This window comes from Nasonia vitripennis (assembly GCF_009193385.2).
Source record: "Nasonia vitripennis strain AsymCx chromosome 3 unlocalized genomic scaffold, Nvit_psr_1.1 chr3_random0007, whole genome shotgun sequence".
Classification (NCBI taxonomy): domain Eukaryota; kingdom Metazoa; phylum Arthropoda; class Insecta; order Hymenoptera; family Pteromalidae; genus Nasonia; species Nasonia vitripennis.
This window is the reverse complement of record NW_022279626.1, coordinates 2,198,481-2,221,763: the sequence shown is the minus strand read 5'-3', so window position 1 is coordinate 2,221,763 and position 23,283 is coordinate 2,198,481. Positions and strand designations below refer to the sequence as shown.

The window sequence follows — 23,283 nt, the reverse complement described above, 5'->3', positions numbered from 1 at the left end:
TTAGTTTTCATTCCTAGATGCTACATCATGTCATGAAATTATAGCTTTCAATTTAGTTTAAAATCTCCCTAAAATAATTTTTGTGAGCTATTTTGTGAGCCATTTAAAAACTGACAGTATAAGTAAATGTCTCAGTTTTTACTCATACAAAATTGATTTACGTATTTTAATAAATAAAACATTGTTATGTCAATAATATGTTAATAAGATGCTTATAATAACTATTTTTTAAGAAAATAAACCTTACGGTCGACCTACAGTTGCATACGACGATGCTTCTACAGTTACTCAGAGATGACGACAATATTCTTTGAGTTCAGCTATAACCGATACTAAATGTTACGAGACATAAAAAAAAAAATTAAGAGCTAATGGAAATCACAGTGGGGTAAAGTTGATGGACAAAATTGTTGATCCGGATACTGCATCTGAAATTTTAGAACTAATGAAGAAGGCTGCTGAGCGTTCACGCATGTCTCTTCAAGATGCTGTGAAATTAATTGTAAATGGTAACCTGAGTATATACACCTACAAGATATCGAGGAAAATAGCACTTAAATACGGTCATGACTTATATCCTACCTACAAAGAGGTATTAATTTAATCATATATTATTATTATGATAATTATTATTATTATTATTATTATTACTACTATTAAATATCACGTATATTTCTATGCAAATGGAAAAAAGTTGATTTCACATGCATGTAAAATCTATTTCCTCACGCGCGCATAATGTTATTTTTTTATACAGAGCCCTATTAAAAATTTTACTCAAGATCGTATGTAAGAACTTACATAAAATCATACATCAGATCTTGTCAAAGATCTTGTGTAAGGTCGTACATAAGATCTTATCAGAGATTTGCGACCAAGAACGATGATAAGATCTGATGTTCATGATAAAAAAAAATTATTTTCATCAAATATTCATTCAAGATCTTACGCAAGATAGTATACAAGATCTTGCATAAGACATTCGTAATATCTTTCCTAATTTCTTACATAAGATCTTATAAAAGATCTTACCGCCATAATCAAAAGAAATCTTTTTATTAATAATTAATTCAAGATCTTATGTAAGTTCTTATCTAATATCTTATATAACACTGAAAGAGATACCGTTTTATTGATCACTTACTCAAGATTTACATAGGATCTTATACAAGATCTTGCATACGATCTTGAGTAAATGATGAATAAAAAGATATCTTTTTAAGTGTTACCTAAGGTATTTTATAAGAACTTACATAAGATCTTGAATAAATTATAAATTAAAAAATTTGTATTGATCATGGTGGTAAAATCTTGCATAAGATCTTATGTAAGAACTTGAGGAAGATATTAAGTAATCTCTTATGCAAGATCTTGTATACGATCTTGCGTAAGATCTTGAATAAATATTTGATGAAAATATTTTTTTTTATCATGAACATAAGATCTTGTATAAGATCTTACGGAAGATTTTATGTTATTTCTTGGTTGAAAATCGCTGACATTATATCCTATAGCTTATCATTTTATTATTTATTATTTATTAAACCAAGATGATAGCTTACATAGTATACCTTAAGAATACGCATACCAGCAAGCCTTGTAGAGGTAAACTAAGTTACCTGTGTACAAGCTTGGTATATAACAGAAGAATAAAAGACTTAAAACTAGTACTTAAGACTAAAGATAGTTACATTATCAAAATCATTTCAACAACAATAAACACTCATTACATTTTCTTTTCTTAGAATTTAACAAATTTAACAATTTAAAACTATCTGGAAAACTAAGTATTGGTTTTGATGCAATACTTAATTTTACGTTTTCCCGCGGTTTTGCTTATATCTAATTCCTTGAGCTCATTTGGTAGTGCATCGTAAATTATTATAGCATTATTATAACTGTTTTTATCACTGACTCGTTTTTTGCTCTTAGTTATAATTAAACTTTTCTTTCGAGTAATACTTGTAGACATTTGGAATTGAGTTTTGAGATCTTGATAATGGATTTTAAGGGATTCGAAATTAAATACTTGCTCTAGGTTTAATGGACTATCTTGTATACTAAAAGTATTTTTGTTGATAATCTTGAGAATTTTTCTCTGTAAACTTTGTAATAAATCACGGTTATTTCTATATGCACCACCCCAGGCTACTATTCCATAGCTAATTATGCTGTGGAAGAAAGCATAATATATCATTCTTAAAGTTTCTGTTGACATAGTGTGTGATAGTTTGTGAAAAATATAGACTAGATACTTTGTCTTTTTTAATATATATTGGATGTGTTTATCCCATTTCGGATTGTAGTCAATGACAATTCCCAAGTATTTATTTATTTTATTTATTATTACCAGAAGAAATTTACAAGGTATGTATTTCATACCTGGAAACCTGCAGAGGTAAATAAAATTACCTGTTTGCAGTCTGGTTACAAAGGAAAAAGAAAAATATAAACAAAACTTAAAATTAAAACTTAAAACTAAGATATATACATTTGGCATTAGCTTCTAATAACAAATTTGTGTATTGCATACAGAAACAATTTTTTTCTTTTATTATTTTTCTAACAGTTGTATCGTATCCAGTCTTTTATGATTTTCTTTTGAGGGTATTTATTTATATTTAATACTTTTAGTCAATTAGGAAGCTCATTATATACATTAATTGCTTTCATATAGCTGTTCTTATTGCTGATTCTCTTATTTGTTTTTGGTATAATAATACTTCTATTCCTAGTAACACTATCTGATGCTAAGAATTTTTCTTTGAGATCATAATAGTGTAGTTTAAGAGCTTCGAAAGCAAACAGTTGTCCTATATTTAATGGATTGTCTTGTAACAAAAAGTTATTTTTATTGATGATTTTAAAATTTTGTTTTGTAATTTTTGAACTTAGTCTCGGCTATTCCTATATGCACCGCCCCAAGCAATGATGCCATAAGTTATAATACTATGAAAAAAAGCGTAGTAAATCATTCTGAGAGTCTCTATGGGCATTGATTTAGAGATTTTATAAAAAATATAGACTAGGTATTTAGTTTTTCCAACTATATATTGCATGTGGTTATCCCACTTTAGATTACTATCAAAGACAACTCCTAAATATTTAAAGTTCTCCATCCTAGTTATACTTTTATCAAGAATTTTAACATTTATCTGAGCTGGTACGCTTCCAATATTACTTCCAAAAGTCATGCACACTGTTTTTCCTACATTTAAGGACAACTTGTTTACTGCCAGCCACTCGGCAATTACACTTAAGAAATTGTTCATGTTTACTTGAGCTTCTATCCAGTCTTTACCTGTAGCTATAATAGCAGTATCATCTGCATAAGAAATTATGGACTCGGGGGGAATCTCCTTTAAGACATCATTAATATACAGGATAAATAGTAGCGGTCCTAATATCGTTCCTTGCGGGACTCCTGTGTTAACTAAAGTTCTATCACTTTCATTACCGTCTATATTGACTACTTGATATCTGTCATTTAGATAGCTGGAAAGGAGATCCAACGCTTGACCCCTGATTCCAATACGATATAATTTGGCCAGTAGTATACTGTGGTCAACAGTATCAGAAGCCTTCGCCAGGTCAAGAAAGGTTATTATCGTAGGCTTACTCTTATCGATATTATTATATAATACATTGGTTAGGTAGTTCAGAGCATCCTTCGTACCAATCCCTCTCATAAAACCAAATTGTTGCTTAGAAATTATATTACTCTTTTCTACAAAATTATTTATTCTATTATACATAATTCGCTCAAGAATTTTTGCAACATTAGATATAAGAGAGATAGGTCGATAATTCGTGATCTTATGTTTTTCGCCTGATTTATAAATCGGCACTACTTCAGCACTCTTTAGAGCATCAGGTCATGCCGCTTTTTCAATACACTTATTGAAAATATGGGTCAGAGGACCTGCTATATGATTACATAGCAATTTTAAAGTCTTGGCATTTATCTTATCAAATCCCCCATTTTTCAGTTTTAGCGTATTGATTATACTTATTATTTAAGCCACACTGGTTGGCTTAAAATAGAAAATCGACATAGGATTCATGTCAGGTAGCCTAAGTTCTGCGTTGACAGGTTTCACGATATTTGCACTTAATTTTCTCCCAATTTCGCAGAAGAAAGTATTCATGTTTTGAGCTATTTCGACTTTGTCTGTAATTTTCCTATCATTAACCTGTATGTAATTTATGGCATCATTAGATTTTTTAATTTTACCGATTTTTGTATTTATTATTTCGCATAGTTTTTTTGGGTTGTTGTAATTATTCTGCACTAGATTCAATTCATATTTCATTTTGGCATCGGTAATTACCTTATCCAAGATTTTAGAGTAGGTTTTATACTGTATTTTAAGCTGTTTATTCTGCACATCTAGTTGCCACAAATTATACAAAAATTCTTTGGTTTCACATGATCTTATTATTGCGTCGGTAATCCAGTTTTTTCTACCATTTTGTCTATTAGCCTTTTTTGTTGTTTTTGACAATTCTACGCATTGCTTGATTTCATTTAACAATTTTTTTACAGCCAAGTTTGGATCAGGTATCGAACTAATTTCATCCCAGTTTCTTGAATTAGCGTTATTTATTATTTTTTTGTAGTTTAAGAAAACATACGGTTCTTTAGTTACTGTCTTTAGCTTATTTACAGCTATGATAATCGGGTAATGATCCGTTAGATCATGCTTAAGCTTGTATGTGGCTGTGTTAATGTTGTGAAATTTAATGAAAATGCTGTCGATACATGATCCTTTAGCTCTACCGATAGCTGGCTTTGTAATACCAACAAAACCCTGAATAAATCCCTTATCAAGGAAGTTACATAGAAAATCTTGGCTATAATGATCACAGTCTAGCAGGTCAATATTAAAATCACCTATGACTAAGTGATTCTTTACATTTTTTTTATAAATTAAGTACTTACTAAGATCTAGTATAAATTCTGTTTTCGGTATCACATGGGACCTATACATGGCTGATATTTCAAGACCGCTTTTATCATTTAAGGTTATTCTAGTATTTATTATTTTAATTCTCCCTGCTTCAATGATATTTTGGACTAGATTGCTATAGATAAAAACAAAGACTCCATCATTCCTGTTTATCCTATTTTCGTTATAATAAGTTTTATATTCATAATCTGAACCATTCAGTTGATAGAAATTATAATTAACTTGCTCAACAGCTTCTGAACATATCACAATCGCTGGTTTGATAGCTAAACTTTCTATTAAAATTTTCAGCTTATCAAAATTTGCATTCATACTACGAATGTTTACATGCATGATAAAGTCCTTCTTATTGTTTATAGCTTTGTTAAAATTTTCAATATTACCGCATGTCCGTTCTTTTTGCATCGATTCATTTTGAAACCTATCCAAATAATCAAAAATATCCATTGTTACCTATTTCTTGATCTTGTTTTTATCACTCTTGTTGGCTGGTGACAATGCAGAGGATTGCGGTTTTAGATGGTTCAGTGGAATTTGTGGATCACGTCTTGTGATTGGTCTTCTGTTGTGTTCAGTTTCTGGCTTTGTTTTGTTGCGTGGAGTGTCATTTTCCTTTTGTTCACTATCTACATTATTAGCCTCTGTGGATACTTTACGCCTGTTTGACAATTCTATGCTGTGATAGATCGATTCAGTTTCAGGTAGAGTAGGTTTTATCGGGTAATCAATAGAGTCAATATATCTGTCAATTTTCTTTTTCAAGCTGCTGCACAAGTTAGAGTCATAAGTATGATGTTTTGTGTCTAACTTTGACTTGTATTTTGTGTTACTATAGTGACAGTTAATGCACTTAGCATAATCTTTATCACAATTACACGTATTATGCTTCCCGGAACATTTCAAACACAGAAACTCATTTTGGCATTTCCTGGCACTGTGTCCAAATCTACCGCACTTGAAACATGGGCAAACGTTAACCAAATCATAGGCTTTGCATTGCTGATATCCAACAAAAACTTTGTTATTATTTTCTCTTATATGTTTATAGATGTAATACTCAACTCTAGCTATCTTTCTATTTTGAATTCTTACATCAATAAGTTTCGGTACACTATCGCAATAGCTTACAAATGTCATACAAACTGTTTTATCCACATTCAAAGATAACTTATTTACCGCTAACCATTTGTATATCACAGTAAGAAACTCATTCATACTTTTTTGCGCCTCTATCCATGTATTGCCTGTTGCTATAATTGCAGTATCATCTTTATACAACTTATGGTTTCATAGACTTTTTTTTGTCCAATTTATTGTTTATAATTTCCCATAGTTTTTTGGGGTTATTTGCATTTTTTTCGACTATTTTTTTATCATATCTAATTTTGGCGTCTTTGATAAGTTTCTCTAAAATTTTGCAATAGGTCTTGTATTCAGTTTTAAGTTGCTCATTATTTATATCCAACTTCCATAAGTTATACAAAAATTCTTTGGTTTCGCACGATTTAATTATCGCATCAGTGATCCAATTTTTCCTTCCCACCTGTCTAATCCTTTTTTGATTCATTTTGGATAACTCGATACATTGTTTAATCTAAGACAACAACTTATCTGTTGCTAAATTAGGATCCTGCATTGAGATAATTTTATTCCAGTTTCTTGTTTCAGCACTATTTTTTAATTTTTTATAATTTAAAACTAATGTTGGTTTGTTATGTACTATTTTCATTTTATTGAGAGCTATAAATATAGGGTAATGGTCTGTTATTGATAATTTGAGTTTATAAGTAATTGTATGTATGTTATCAGTTTTTATGAAAATATTATCAAGGCAGGATCCCTTAGCAATGCCCACAGGTGGCCTTGTAATTCCAACAAATCCAGGAATATATCCTTTATCGAAAAAATTACACAGGAATTCTTGGCCCATATGATCGCAATCCAATAAATCAATATTGAAATCTCCTATTACTAAATGATTTTTAATGTTCCTCTTTTTTATCAAATATTTATTTAAATCTAAAATAAACTCAGTCTTAGGTATACCATGAGATCTGTACATGGATGAGATTTCAATATTGCTATTATTACTTAAGCTAATTTTCGTATTTACAATTCTAATCCTACCCTGTTGAACAATTTCTGTGCTCTGAACCAAGTTTCTATTTACGAATACTATAACTTCGTCATTCCTATTTATCCTACTATCATTGTAGTAAGACTCGTAGTCATAGTTACTCCCGATCAGTTCAAAAAAATTATGATTAACCTGCTCAAAAGTTTCAGAAAGAACAACAACAGATGGTTTGACGATCAGACTTTCAAAAAATATTTTTACCTTATCAAAATTTGCATTCATGCTTCTTACATTTAAGTGCATAATTATATCATTTTTGTTGCTAATTGTCTTGTTTAGATCGCCAATACCACTGTATGTTTTTTCTTTCTGCATTGAATCCTTTTGTATTATATCTAGATAATCAAAAGTATCCATTTTATTAATTTAATTTTTACTGCTTCTTAACCTTGTATTTTTTGCTGGAGCAGCAGGTTGAATTGGTGTTCTAGCAATCTTCAATTGTTGATGTTGCTGCTGCTTGGCTGCTTCATTCCTTTCATGTCTTTGTTTTGTAGATTTAGGTAGTTCTTGTGAAGGCTGTTTCATTGTGTTGTCTGTGGTTGTGTTGTGTGTATTAGTAGTATTGTAACGTTCTCGATTGACTTGATGTACTGCCGGTAAGGTAGGCCTAATAGGATAGTCAGTGGAGTCTATATACAGGCTGATTTTTTTCTTCAGGATATTACACTGGTTTGTATCGTTAGCAGCGTGGTTGACGTCAAGCTTTGTATTGTATTTGCTGTTTGAAAAAACACAATTCAGACACTTAAAGGCGCTGTTTGTGTAGGTACTAGTCCTGTGTTTTTCTGCGCACTTGAGGCATACAGAACTGTTGTTGCATTTATTACCGTTGTGCCCGAATCTTCCACAATTATAACATGGATTTATATTTATAGAGTCATGTACTTTGCAATTTTGGTAGCCAAGAAAAATCCTGCTTTTATTCTCCTTGATGAATTTGTATATGTCCGCAGGAACCTCCATCAGTACTGTAGTTAAGCCACTGTAATTAATTTTGTACATATGTAGTACTTGCCCCTTGATAGTAAAACTCCCAAAATTTCTCATGTTTATGTCATCCTCTATGTCCTCCATTTCCATTTTACTGTAGTTGTCGATTCCGACAATTTTGATTTTAGGATTCTTCAACGTATCTTTCCTAACCTCACATATGCCTTCAAGGTTATGTTTCAAAACCGATTCAGTCAACACTGCACTTTCACTATTCAAGCAATTGATAACAAGTTCTTCTTTTCTGTTTACGTACAAGTTTTTTGTTTGTACCTTCTTTTCAGTAACTAAGCACTCTATAACTTTCTTTTTGACGTCCAATGCTTTATTACTCACATTTTTTACAGTTATCTTAGGCCCTTTCTTTTGTAACAGTTTAGGAAAACTTGTAACTTCTACATACGAAAAACTAGCCGCAGGGCTTTCATTTTGTTTATTTAGCAATTTTTCTCTAAGTAGTATGTTTTTTTCCTTCAATTCGCTGACTAGCTGTTTCAGAAGAAGGTTTTCATTTTTTATTAGCTTGTACTTTCCTTCAATATTCATGTCAAGTTCATCCTGTTCTGCTGTTGAAACTTCAAGTAGTAGATCTCTCCTTACTTCTTCCGTTTTATTCAGTTTTATTTGTGCAATCAGTAATCTGTTGCATCGTCTAAACCTTCCTCTTCTATTTTTGAGGTTAGGTTTGTGTCACTATGTTCTGGGCACACTATTAAGTTACCACTTATGATTTTGATGTCGGTTATTTTTTGTGCTAAAAAACTAAAATGATATACTGCATCACATATGATGCAAAATAATGTTGTTGAAGTTTTATTGCTATGACACTCAAAATTTGAGACACACTTATCGGGAGGCATCCGCACTCCCGCCATGTTGCTGGCGAAAAGCTTATCATAGGCTTATTATTAGTTTAAATTGTTTAACATCAAATTAATTTCTAATTTTTAATGTTAAGTTAAAATTGTTATATTTACTAATTCAATAGGAATGTATTTTTATAAAACCATAAAAATATCAATTTTTAGAAATAAAAATCTATGTAACTTCGTTCTTTTGTAGGTTGCGAAATTTAGAGAAGAATCTTATCCAAAAGACCTAGTAGTGACTGAAACAAAACGTGTGGTACGACTTCAGCAGCTACTATTTAACACCATTGAGCGGTTATTTATGTTTTTAAATCTGTCTTTTTATGATAAAGAGAATACAACTTTATTATTAATTTTAAAATATGTTTTCGACGGGACGAATGTCAACGCGTATCGTCAAAAGTCAGATGATCAAAAAAATTCATTTAGCAGCATATTCTGCTGTTTATTACTTGACTTATTGTATAAAGAATATCCGAGCAGAAATATGTAATCTGATTAATTTTTAACAGTTTACACAAATAACAATCAATATTTGTCGATTAAAATTTATAAAAAAATAATAATAATTTATAAATTTATAAAAGAATTAGGAAATCTGTATAAACAAGTTCTGAAATTAATATGACAATATTATAAGATTATGACAGTAAGTGAAGACTGAATGTCTAAAAAAATTGATTTCATGCTTTGATAGTATCTTTTTAAAATGGGTTGTTTCTAAATTTCTAATAGAACCGATTTCTACCAGGGTATGCATAATTACAAATAATTTAAAAAATAACGATTATAAAAAATCATGCTATAATAATGCAGAAGCTTTAACAGAAAATTAGCAAACATGTAATCAACTGGCATACAATTTTACTGCAGAAATTTTGGGAAGAATTACGACCATAATCATTTGTTTTATTTTTACAATATAAAAACACTTCAGACTATTAAAGAGAATAAATAGTTGTCTAAATTAGTTTACAATACATATGTTATTAAGAATAATTGGAGATTATGTATGTTTTTATCTGTATAATTAAAAAAAACCTGTTCATTAATAATGCATTATGAAATACATACGTATAATCCGCCATATTTCATAGGCACCTTAAAGAGAACAATTTATGGTAGGTAATTCTTGTAAAAATTGTTATATGATGCCCGCTAAAATGTTTGCAGTTATGTAACGGTCACGGCTCTTCTAGGTCCGGTGCAAAATATTTAATTTATATTATTATCGAAGAGCTGTGAAAATTTACTGCCCTGTGTCGTATATCTGACGACAGGTCAAAAAAGAGAAAGAAAGTTGAATATAATTAATGATTTACGCCGCTGCGTGCTCGCTCTTGTTACGTAAACTTTGTTATGCTCCACTCTCGCCGCTGCTGGCGACTCTGCGGTGTTGTTTACGTGCCAGAGCGGGGCAGCGAAGCATTCTTGTGTTTCTGAAAAATAGTCGAGTGACTTTAGAATGTATGAATTATATTATATTGATTTGATTTTAATTTAGGCCGCGGATCGTGTGCGGGGTATCGCAGTTATTCCAGAAAAATCAAAGACCTCTCTATAGACAATTCATTTTGTTGTTCCTTCATAAAATTATTTAACTTTTAGGTTTGCAATGCTCTTAACGATCGAGTCAAAGATGTTTTGTATGTGATGCCACTATAGGAAAATTCAACGATATTGATAATATGATTGAAAGAAATATAAAATCAGACTCTCTTAAATATGGATTTTCAATCTTACATGCAAACATTCGGTTCATGGAACTAGTCCTTCATATTTCTTATCGTCTGGCATTGGAAGTTCCAGTATGGAGAGTAAGTAATAAAGATAGATAGTTAGACAGATAGATACATCAATCGTTAAATGTTTAGATGTAGTATTTCATTATTTTCTCTTTGTTCTTCTTTATTATATTTCCATAAGTTGTAACGAGGAACAACGTCCCTCGCCACGCCGGTAATCGAGGCAGAATAGAGTGTGACGAAATACGGCGGCATTAGCTCGACGTACAGAGCGCGCGCCTAGAGATCTCGGGAGCGCCGGATCGATTCTCGGTCCCGGCGTCTCCTTTTGTGATTTTCTCCACTCACGTCAAAGTCTCACTCCGTTACATGGCGCCCAACTCAATTACCCACAGGCGTGGATAAGGAAGATTTCCACGGTTCTCCAGGAGTTCCACGAAGGAAGAGGAGACGAGGAAGAAACCCCCACCTACCTGACTCTCCCAGGCGGGAAGAGCGATCGAGCTGATCAGCTGCAGCGGAGGGCAGCCCAGGGCACTGCGGATTACGACATGCGGTCAAGAAGAAGAGTGCGAAAAGTGCGGGGATGTACGAGGCTGGAGACATCGTCGAAGAAGAATTCCTGCATTACCGGCGATCCTGCGGTGGATTGGTAGAGTCGAAATCGGGACGATAATCCGACTCTAGCGGGGGGTTGTAACGAGGAACAACGTCCCTCGCCACGCCGGTAATCGAGGCAGAATAGAGTGTAACGAAATACGGCGGCATTAGCTCAAATTTTGTTGCTAGCAATGTTTAATTGATATTTTTTAGATAACAAAATTTGTTGCTAACTGTGTTACTAGCTAGAATATCTTTTTGTTTTTTTTTTTGCAGGATTTAACCCAGGCTTGACCCCTTAAGTATTATATTGGTAGATGCGTCAATGCAGGGATCTGGTAATACCAATAATGGTAATACTGCTAGAAAATTTTTTAATAATATTGACGCTGTGGCTCGAATAACTGGTACAATTTTTATAATTTTATTTCTACCAAAATTTAATTATAATCACTGATTAATTATAATAAAATAAATAATGATTTGTAGGATTCAATGAACACTTATTATACAGATTTAAAGTTATTTTGGCAGTTATTTCATCAACTTGCTTAGTAAATAATGCAGCATTTGGTGCTTATTCCAAAGAGACGGCATTCAAATACGTAGAGCTCTACAACTGGTATAAAATGCCTACATCAATGCATGTCATTTTAATACATGGCCACGTCATTATGAAAGAATTAATTTTACCTATTGGGATGCTTAGTGAAGAAGTCCAAGAAAGTAATCATAAAATGATTAAAAGATTCAGAGATAGATTCTCAAGAAAAGTTTCTCGGCGCGTTAAGAGATTCATTTTTTTTATATATTTCCGATCATTTGTTTGTGTAACTTATGTAATATATTAGTTTTATTGCTCGAAAAAAAATAATTTTTATGTAAAAAAAGAGCTTATTTTATTGAATGACCTTTCTAAAGATTTCAAATAAAAAAAATTTGCAAATTTGTTCAAATCAGATAATTTTATATCCATTACTATTATTACAGGGTTGCAACAAACACGGATATGTTTTGTCGCTTATTTGTAAATTCCGATCCTTATCTTTCGCTATTAGACATCGAAGAAAACAAAAAAAAAGAAGCTCAATGACTCAGGAGATGAAAAATCTGTTATTAGATTATACAGTCAGCAGATGATGACAATACAGACTATTCAGATACTGAATAATACTATTTTAATTTCGGTGTAAATAATTTTGTATAATGTATATAATATAAAATATTATATATATATATATATATATATATATATATATATATATATATATATAAAACAGTACACGATCAAAAAATATATAATCCATTTTTCATATTTTTACCCTCTTGATCCTCACTCTCACGCTTATAGTAAGGAATGGTAACGGAAAACCATAAACAAAGTTGGGGCTGTTCATAAAGTCATTGCCATAATCGTCTTCAGCATCCACGAAAACCCTTGAAGCATTTTTTCGGCGATTTTTTCCTGTTCTAATTACCGGTTGTGTTATCGGATGGTATTTTCAATATACTGACCATGCTTTATAGAAGAAATTCGTATTCTTATGAAACAGATCAATTTTTCAGATTCGTCAATTGCATAATCTTAATAATACTACTAAGTTTCATTGGAATACTTTTATTGATCTGCTGCAGCAAAAAATAATGTTGAATTTTAATAACTATTGATTTGTGTATAAAAGATTTTAGGGATTATGATCTCTAAAAAAAAATTAACTTTTAAGAAAGTAAAAGTTTACGCGAGTTTGATATATTCCGCAACAAAATAACAGATAAAAAAGAACTGAGATCAATCAACCGAAGACAAGTTTATTATATTTAATCATAATGAAGCAACAACATTTTTTTTAATCAATAAAGGGCTTACTTAACTTAAAGTTAAGTTATATATATAATGATCAATTAGAAACAACTATCAAGATACTTACAACGTAACTTGCCATGACTGTTTCATTGTACTTATTATGACGTTCTATTTATGACGTTCTAATACATGAAAAGAAAATTTTAGTTGTTCACCAATAAACAAAATAAAACGGTCATGGCAAGTTACGTAGTAAGTATCTTGAGAGTTAATGCCAGTTTCATTTTGTTTTTTGGTGAACAACTAAAATTTTCTTTTCATGTATTAGAACGTCATAAATAGAACGTCATAATAAGTACAATGAAACAGTCATGGCAAGTTACGTTGTAAGTATCTTGATAGTTGTTTCTAATTGATCATTATATATATAACTTAACTTTAAGTTAAGTAAGCCCTTTATTGATTAAAAAAAATGTTGTTGCTTCATTATGATTAAATATAATTAACTTGACTTTGTTTGATTGTTCTCAGTTACTTTTTATCTGTAATTTCGTTGCGGAATATATCAAACTCGCCTAACCATTTACTTTTTTAAAAGTCAATTTTTTTTAGAGATTTCAGTCCTTTAAAGTGAATTATTTTGCGTATTTCATATTTGTCCTAAAAATAAAATGTAAGCGTCTTAAGCAACTTTTGAATATGGTTTTTTGTAACATTTATCATTTATCATTAACATGAAAACATTGATTGTTCTGTCGCAAAATATTAGTATGGTGGCTATGGTTGATAATGCATGTTTAGAAAATTTGGATGGATGTAAATTTTTGCTGTCCACAAATATTATTATTACACTGAGACACCAAAAACTACGAAGCGCACCACCTAGACTTCGTCATCGGCCACCCCGTACACCTAGACGCCGTCCTCATATGATTTATTTTCTTGAACACCGAAAACTACGGAGCACCTCGTCACCGTCCACCTTGGACACCTAGACTCCGCGTTCAAATGATTTTTACACCTGGACACCAAAAACCACGGAGCAAACTCCCTAGACGTTGTCATCGGCCACACTGTACACCTAGACACCTTGCTCGAATGATTTGTACACCTAGACACAAAAAAAACCACGGTGCACTCCACCTAGACGTCATCATCGGCTACCATGGCTACCGCTACCGCGCCACTTGATATTAAATAAAAAAAAAATAATAATAATAATGAAATCACATCCGTAGTCCCGCTGGTCGGTATATGTGTGATCACATCAGTAATCCCACTAGCCTGTATAAGTGTGTGGGAAAGCAATATGTTCGGCTAAATTAACGGTCATAACACTAGCCGTGTGCGGCTAACTTCATGGTCTAAACATTTTGACTGAAGAATCCTAAACGGATTTTAGCATTTTTGTTGAGACATGCTTGTTTATTGTAAAAAAAAAGCTGCTTTCTTGGCAATATACCGATTGGAAATCATAGTTGCATACAAATATGATTTTGCGCCAAAAAAATTTAGATACAATAATGTAAATATTTGTATTTATTGAGTTGAAAATTTGAAAACCCAATATAGAAGTAAATAGTGTCGTGGTCGCCGTAGGATTTTCAAACTCGCCTTCGTGGCGCTACCGCGTTACTTGATGATTGTAAACTTAACTTGTTTTAATTGAACCCAGTTGTTTTTTAATCTGCAATTTCACAGTAAAAATAATTATTGTCATTTATGATGATACGCAAAACCTCAAACGCGCCTAACCTTTTTACTTTGGTTAAGTTTTTGTTAGAGATTTTATATTTTTTTTAGAGAACTTATTGAAGTATGTACCTTCAATTTGTTCTAAAAATAAAATACATGATGATGGGGCTCGGGTAGTGCTTACTGAAATTTTTATTAAGGGAATATCGATATCTCTCGTGTATGGTATTCAGGTGCATGAGGTCGCCGATCACAGGGTCTTGTTGATGCACTCCATAGCTTTTGATGTCTAAAATCAGTTTTTACACTTAGACAATGAAAGTTATGGAACGTACTGCCTCGATCGCATCATTGTCGACTGCATGTACCTGGACATTAAACATAACTGATTTGAACATTTTTGCACCAAGAAGTACAGTGCGCAATGACTCCGTTATCATTATCGGCATAGTATTTATCGACAGCCTCGTCATCGAAGACCCTTAGCACCTAGACATCGAGCGTGACTGGCTACCGCCAAACGATATTCGCATGTATGCACCAAAAGTCACAAAATCAACTTCCTGGGCCCCGTCATCAGTAACCCTGAATACTCAGAAAGTTTGTGTAGCGACAGTGCGGCAGCTGTTCAAAAACATAACCTTAAATTCAAGCAGACAATGTAAACACATTTACTCTGCGTAACTTATAGAAATCTGTGGGAAAGCGATACCCAACTGTATTACTCAAAGTTTTATTTAGTTAAATTATGACCTTACCTTTTCATCGTAATCAAGTCCTAATTGGCGATACATAGATGGCAAAGTGCTTGCATCTGGACGGGACAATACTCGCAGAGAGATGTTTACCATTTGTAAATCTTTTGAACCCGTGGGTGAAGAAATTTTTCTTGGCCTGCTTCTAATATCATAAATGATTGGATAATGGAACCATGGAATACGAAAATGTAATCCTTCTGTCATTATGTCTTTTTGGACACCGCCAAGTCGCGAAAATATAATAGCACGATGACCACCATCAACTGAAAACAAATATTATGAAAATTATACGTGAAAAATAAAATAAATATTCCATTAATTACATTTTTTCAATTTATTTAAAAATATGTCAATTTCATGACAGCTGCCAGTGCAACTTGTACCAAATATACGTTATAGTGCCCTGTCAACACATAGATTCATCTTAGAAATGTCATTTATAAATAATTAGTTTTTGTAAACATTAAAAATAAACATAAAGTTCATAAAGTTTTTATTGACAAGTCGCTACTGGGACGACACTCGCTAAAACTGCCTTTTATTGGTTAACAATGAAACACTGATGCAACTTGCCTCAAACATCGACATAATATTAAAATTCTTTATTTTGGAAAAGGATATTTTCTGTAAACATATATTTCGTAATAATATTCAACAAAAATTAATTTTCCAACATCGATTGTAATCTTTACATATAAACGTCTCGATTCATCTCAGAAATTGTAATTATTAAATAATTTGCTTTTGCAAACATTAACAATAAACATTAGCAAAGTAGGGTACGATCGTAAGTACGTAATTACGTACAAACATACTTATCTCTTATTCAAAACAGAAAAATATAATTTTTTTTTATACACTAATAGTACAAGTTTAGATGTATAAAAATGCTAAATGAAAATTTCCGGATGTGGTCCAGATTAGATGATGCAGAGAATAATCATGATAAGGACTATTTAAACAATATGATACATACGTTTTTTTTTGTACATTTGGGATTATATCCAATGCTTTATCTTGTAGACGATGTCCCATAGATCAGGGAGTCATCCTGACACCTAGATATCGTCTACAAGAATTCGAAAGTATTTTCTGGTATACTTTATGTTTAAGTGACGCTCTTCTCTTTAGATGATGTCGCGTCGACCCGGGGGTCATCCTGACACATGGACGTTGTCTACAAGAAGTTACAATTTTTTTCGGTACACTTTCAAAAGTATTTTTTAAAAATATTTCATATTTCAGGGGTGCTCTTCTTTGTTCATGATGTCACGTCGACCTTAACATCGTCTATAAAGATGGAAGGTTACTCTTAGCCAGTGCAACCACATCGATTATGCTATACGGAGCCCCAATATGAGCAGATGCGATGCGGCTAAGATCGTATGCAAGAAAGTTAACTACCGTTTATAGGCGACGATCGAATGACACAAGCCAGAAAGAGATCTGGGATGCCGCAAGAAAGAAGACGATGACTGAATGGAAAACAAGATGGGACGCTAGTGGCAAGGGGCGATAGACTCATCGCCTTACGCCGAGGATAGAAGACTGGATTGGGAGAAGACATGGGAAAGATAAATACTACCTCACGCAATTTTTTACAAGGCACGGATGTTTCCGGGCGTACCTACATCGGTTTAAACTATACGACCGTCCGAACAGCCCAATATGTTCGGATGCAATAGAGGATGTCGAGCACGTCTTTTGCAAGTGCTCACGATATCATCAGGAGCGAGAAGAACTTGAGAGTTATCTTCAGACCAGAGTAACTCCTGAGTCGATTATGACGGCTATGCTGACTTCAGAGGATCGATGGTGCGCAGTCAGCAATTATGCAGTAGACATCCTCAAGAAAGTCAGAAAGGACGAAGAAGGCAGAAGAAGACGAAGAGGCTGAGTATGTACGTGTGTGTGTGCGACGCAGAAAATAAACAATGACTATAGTGATAACGACCACATTAACCAGAAGCGGACGAAAGCCTTTCGCCCCATCGCGAAGCATTGCTTGACGGTGGTACCGCGGGGTCCAGGAGCATAGAAGATGGAGCTACCCTACTGAAAAAGCTTCATTGATAATCAGATGATTTCCAGGTGATTTTCAAAGGAAAAGCGTGCCGATTTCGTATTTAATTAGCAGATGATTTTCAGGTTAAAAGCATATAACCTTTTATTACTTTAAAATATTATGTTTTGGATTTATATTTGCTATAATTTAATAAACTTTTTAAACATTATTATAATTATTATTTTTATTATAATGAATTATAATGCTAGATTGTTCGCGTTTACTATTTCGAAATAATTATTCAAAATACTGTTAATATTTAGTGATAAATTTTATCGTTGGCAAAGATTAATAGAATCTTTTTGAATATTATTTTTGTTGTTTATATATTTTTAAAATTGTAAATTGCTGATTTTCATAACTTTCCAGTGTACAATAATAATAAAAATTTGAATTGATAGAGAGAGAAAACCAGTATCAGGGAGTTTATTTGTGATTAGGAGTACTAAATAAGTATTGAGTAAATTTGTATGTTTTTTATTACAAAATATATTTCATCTATATACAATGCTCATTTGATATTAGTAATGTAACATATTTGGTAATGGCTAGATGTACATATTTCAAAGAACTTTCATTCAAAATACAAATACTTTTAATATCCGTAGTATCTATAACGGTAGGATTCTTTTCCCTATTGATAAATCTCAGGTGAGATCTCACATGAGATGTCACGTGAGATATCACCTGAGATCTCATGACAAAATCGAATCTGACCAAGTGCGTGAATTAACTAAGTTCTGCAGCTGAAAGAATTCTAGGTTCGGTAGGGAAAACATTATTTTTAGAGCTATGTTTTTTATGCGTTTTATACGATTTTGAATCGTTTTACAAATTTGCTAAATGTACATTTCGAAAGTTTTTATTCATATAAATTTGCTTATAATGAACTATACATCTTAATGTTATACAAATATTTTACAAATTGTGTAGAAACGTGCTACTATAATAATTTTCACTCAACTGCTTTGGTTCGCACTTTCGCAGTGGACCCTATGGCTGTGGCGGCTTAAAAAATCATATGCGTACTAATATGTGAAAGATAAATCTATTTGTTAAAATAACAATTTTCGTAGAAAACAGGCTGCAAAGTACTTTCTACGTCCGGCAGTTGTAAGCCATTGCAGTTCACGCCTGTAGGGGGTGATGTGCTCGTCCCTCCTTACACCATAGATGTATCGAATTCCCGCGTTTACGAGTCTCTGGAGTTTTGTGTCAAGTTCTTGGGTCAGGTCACAGTATACCAACGAGCAGTAGTCGATGATTGGAAATAGGAGTGCTTGCACGAGATGTTTAAAACAGTATCTCTACTTTTTTCTCCAGTGTGGTAGGACCGTGAAGTTGGCTCTCTAACCTAAAAGTGGTAGGACCGTAAGTTGGCCGCACAAGCTATTATGTGTAATAAAGTTGGTTTGTGAATGAGAAATGACGACTGCTCTATATATTCACGCATATCACAAGACGTAATCTGCAGATTTGGTCCGTATGAAAAGGATGCTGCGAATAATAATTTGTGCTGATATGATCATGTTAGTTGGTCGGTTTGGCGCCTTTTGGCTTATACAGACGTGTTAGTTAGAGGTGCTAGTTAGTATACAGCTTGTGAAGGTTTTTAGCGTAAAGAAGAGATAAGAAGTGTAGCAGGAGCGAAAGGTATAAGAGGAGTTTGAAAGAAATAAAAAATCAGAACAGTGGTGTAAGTGAATAAAAGGTGAAAAGGAGAAGAAGAGGAAGGCGACAGATAGAGGTTAGGATAGATAGAAAAGGATAGAGAGAGAGAGAGAGAGAGAGAGAGAGAGAGAGAGAGAGAGAGAGAGAGAGTGAGTGAGTGAGAGCGGGAAGGAGAGAGGAGAGGAGAGGTATAAACTATAGTAGCGACCAGATAAACGAGGTGATTCTAGGTGCAGAGAGGAACGACAGGAACGGAGAGGAAGAGGAATTCGGAACCCCGCGAGGATTTGAATTCGTAAGCGAAGGAGGCAACTCTAGTACAAGAAGGGATACAAGCACACCAAGTGGAAGGGGAGGAAGAAGAGGGGGAAGAGGAGGGGAAGGGTACAGATACAGCATTACCTCATAGAAAGTTTCAGAAAAGAAGAGAAGGGAGATAAGGAAGGTAAAAGAGAGAAGCCCAGCCGAGGAGGGAACGAAGAAAAGGGAAAAAGTCGTAGAAGAAAAGAGGTGAACCCGTTCGGTAGGAGCAAATTAACAGCCAGGTCCCCAGTGAAAACGGCAGAGGAAGAGAGAGAAAAAGAAGCAAGAGAAATGGAGAAACTGCAAGAGACACTGGAGAATATGTGGAAGACTATGAACGAAGAAAAGGAGGAGAGAAAGATGATGGAAGAATTGGAAGGAAAATGGGAAAAGAAATGGAAGGGGAATGTAGAACAGCTGAAAGGACAAATGGAAGAGCTCAAGACGAAGATGGAGGAGAAATAAAGAGAAAGATTGGAGGCGGAGGAGAAGATTAAGAAGGCAGCAGAAGAGGAAAGATTGAAAAGGGTAGAGCTGAAAAAGGAAATGGAAGAAAAGATAAGGGAGCTAGAGGAGAAAGCGACAGAAGGGGTTACGAGAGAAGGAAAAGAGACAGGGGAGAAAGGTACGGAAGAAGAAGAAAGAGCCCGAAAACAGATGATAGATCTTGAATGGAAGATATAGGAAGGAGTAAGAGAGAGAAAGAGGAATAATGTAGTGATATCAGGGTTAAAAGCAGAATGGGACAAGGTGAAACTAGGCAAATCGGCAGAGGAAAGATAGAACCAAGGCGGAATTCAAAAGAACGTGGACTCTCAGAGCAAAATACAACAGTAAAAAGGGTATGTTAATGGCTGTTAAGATAGAGGGGAAAGGGGACAGGAAAGAATGGCTTAGAAATAGGTCAAAATAATTCATAGGGGCGAAGATCCAGAGAAAAGGAGAAAAATTGTGAATAGGTTCGACATACATGAGAGAGGAAAGGGAAAAAAACTATGAGGAGGTGAAGGAGTTAGTGGAGAGGACAGGAGAGGAGAAAATACTTTGGTGCGGGGATTTAAATGCAAGAACAGGTAAAGAGGGAGGAGGGTTTGATGAGAAGGGCAATAAGGTAGTAAGTTCGAAGGATGAGATCACAAACAAAGAGGGGTAAGAATTGCTGAACTGAATGAAAGAATTGGGGCTATGTATCCTAAACGATAATGTAGAAGGCGATGAAGGAGGCGAGTTTACGTATGTGGGGGGCATGGGATGCTCGGTGATTGATTAAGGAATAACCAACGAGGAAAGCAGAAATAAGGTGAAATCTGTGAAGGTGCAAGATAGGTACGAGTCAGACCACAGGGCGATAATAATAGAGCTAGGATCAGAGAAGAGAAGGGAAAGGGGTAAGGAGGAGGTAACAATGAGGTCAAGTTGGACTGAAAAGACGGTCGTGGAGTTTAGAAGATAGTTAGTTAGAGGGAGGGGGCAGCGAAGACATGGAGAGAGTTAAAAATAAAAGTAGGGAACGCGATGCAGTATAGGAGGGGGAGACGGAAAAAGAAAGAAGAGGGAAAATGGTGGGATATGGAATGCAAGAAGAAGAAAGCTGAAATGAAGAAGGCAAAAAGACAATTAAAGAAGGAAAGGAGACCTAGAGAAAGGTACATACAGGCTAAAAGGGAGCTGAGAAACTTGTGCAGGAAGAAAAAGAAAAGGGCTAAGGATGGAAATTAAAGAGGCAGAAAAGAACAGAAATGGCAGAAAGTTCTGGAGTCTGGTAAAAAAGAGGAGGAAAGGAAAAAGGGAGCAGATAGACAAGGAAATAGAAGACGGTAAATGGCTGAAACACTTCGAAGAACAATTGGGAGAAAAAGAGGAGAAGATAAGAGAAGAGAATGGATCAGAAAAGGATACAGAAGGAAGAGAAGGAAGTGAAGGAAGTGAAAAAGGAGGCATAGGAATAGATGAGGTGAGAGAGATAATTGGAAGGTTGAAGGAGAGAAAAGCTCTAGGAGGGGACGGCATACAAAGCGAGGCATGGAAATTCGGCGAGGATATGCTACTGGGAGAGTTAACGGAGATTCTGGGAAAGATATGGGATAGAGGAGGCCTGCCGGAGAAATGGAAGAAAGGGACAGTGATAGCGATCTATAAAAAAGGAGAGAAAGGGGACTGCAGAAATTATAGAGGAATAACTCTAATGGATTCAGGATACAAAATATATGCGGAACTGATAAGAGGTAGGATGGAAAAGAAACTGGGAGAAGAAAGACTAATGCAATCCTGTTTTGAAAACGTAATTTTATTATTATTTTTTCTTAGTCGGTAAGAAGGGTAACCATCAGGGATTAAAATAGGTTTGATCGACGTAAGGTTTAGGAAAATTTTTAGTACAACGTGTTTTATCTTCATTCATACAAACACAATTTTAATTTTGTGCTCCATAGGGACCGTGTATCATATTATTTTTTACTATATTGTATAATCTTAGATATTCATTTTTATTTTGTATTTCAGCACTTATGATAGAATCATTTTGATCAGTATCTTGAAATTTATCATTAGTATGCAACCATAATAACATATGAATATGTGGTCATCCCCTTTTTTGAAATTCTATCACGTAAACATAACCTTTAACTTTACCAAAAATATTATTTTTTAATAGTTAAGTTTTTGAAATTTTAACTTTTTCATGGAAGACTCTTGAGATTCAATAAGGACGATCTATTGTGCTTTCATACGGTAATAAATTCTCTTTAATTTCGTTCCAATTTGGATTACATGTCATTGTTATAAAAATATCTGGTTTCCCGTCGACTTGTAATTAAGTCATTGAATCTAAATAATTTTATTGTATTGATTTAGGACTACCTATATATGGTAATATTACCATTTTTCCAATTTGAGAATTATCAATATCTGCCCGATTGGAAACGTAATCCATTAATCCTTTATACATTTCAGTTCTTAATTGTGCTGGGTGAGTACGACACCAAAAACCACGGAGCGCACCACCTAGACCTCGTCATCGGCCACCCTGTACACCTAGACACCGCCCTCAAGTAATGTATTTACCTAGACATAAAAAATTACGGAGAGCACCACCTAGACCTCGTCATCGGCCACCCCGTATAGCTAAACACCGCTCTCGAATTATGTCTACACCTAGACACTAAAAACTACGTGAGCGAGCACGTGAGCGAGCATGCAGAAAACCGATGAGGAAGTAATATTCATCTGTAAATAGCTGTGCAGCTAACTTCACGGTCCTAACACTTGTTGCGGCTAACATAATGGTCGTAACATTTTTTTATTTAATTTGAGCATTTTGTGAATGACACACTCGTGTATTAAATATATTAGAGACCACAAAGAAACGCATTTATTTCTTTTTAATGAAAAATGCGAACCCTAACATAGAAGTAAATAGTAGCGCGGGCGCCGCGGCTTCGTCTGCTTGTCAAACTTGCCTTCGTGGCGCTGTCACGCCACTTGATTCTTATGAATATCTGCCCGATTGGAAACGTAATCCAATGAAACGTTTTTGAAATCGTGCTTTTTGATTAATTGAAATTTTTTAATCCGACAATCTAATTGAACCATTTCAAAAACGTTCTACAAACATTAATTATCAGAGAAGATACACCTAATATTTAACAGTATATTCAATAATGACACATCGAAT

The 23,283-nt window shown here is 33.8% G+C and overlaps 1 protein-coding gene across 3 annotated transcripts in view; it reads right to left on the bottom strand.

Moving 5' to 3' along the window:
• The window catches only part of LOC100115233 (prohibitin-2), a 124,111-nt gene that overhangs the window by 81,934 nt on the left and 18,894 nt on the right, over positions 1-23,283 (bottom strand). For all 3 annotated transcript variants that reach the window (XM_031926019.2, XM_031926021.2, XM_031926020.1), the window contains exon 2: positions 15,572-15,834. In XM_031926019.2, coding sequence (XP_031781879.1) covers positions 15,572-15,834 — 263 coding nt within the window. The remainder of the gene's footprint in view (positions 1-15,571; positions 15,835-23,283) is intronic.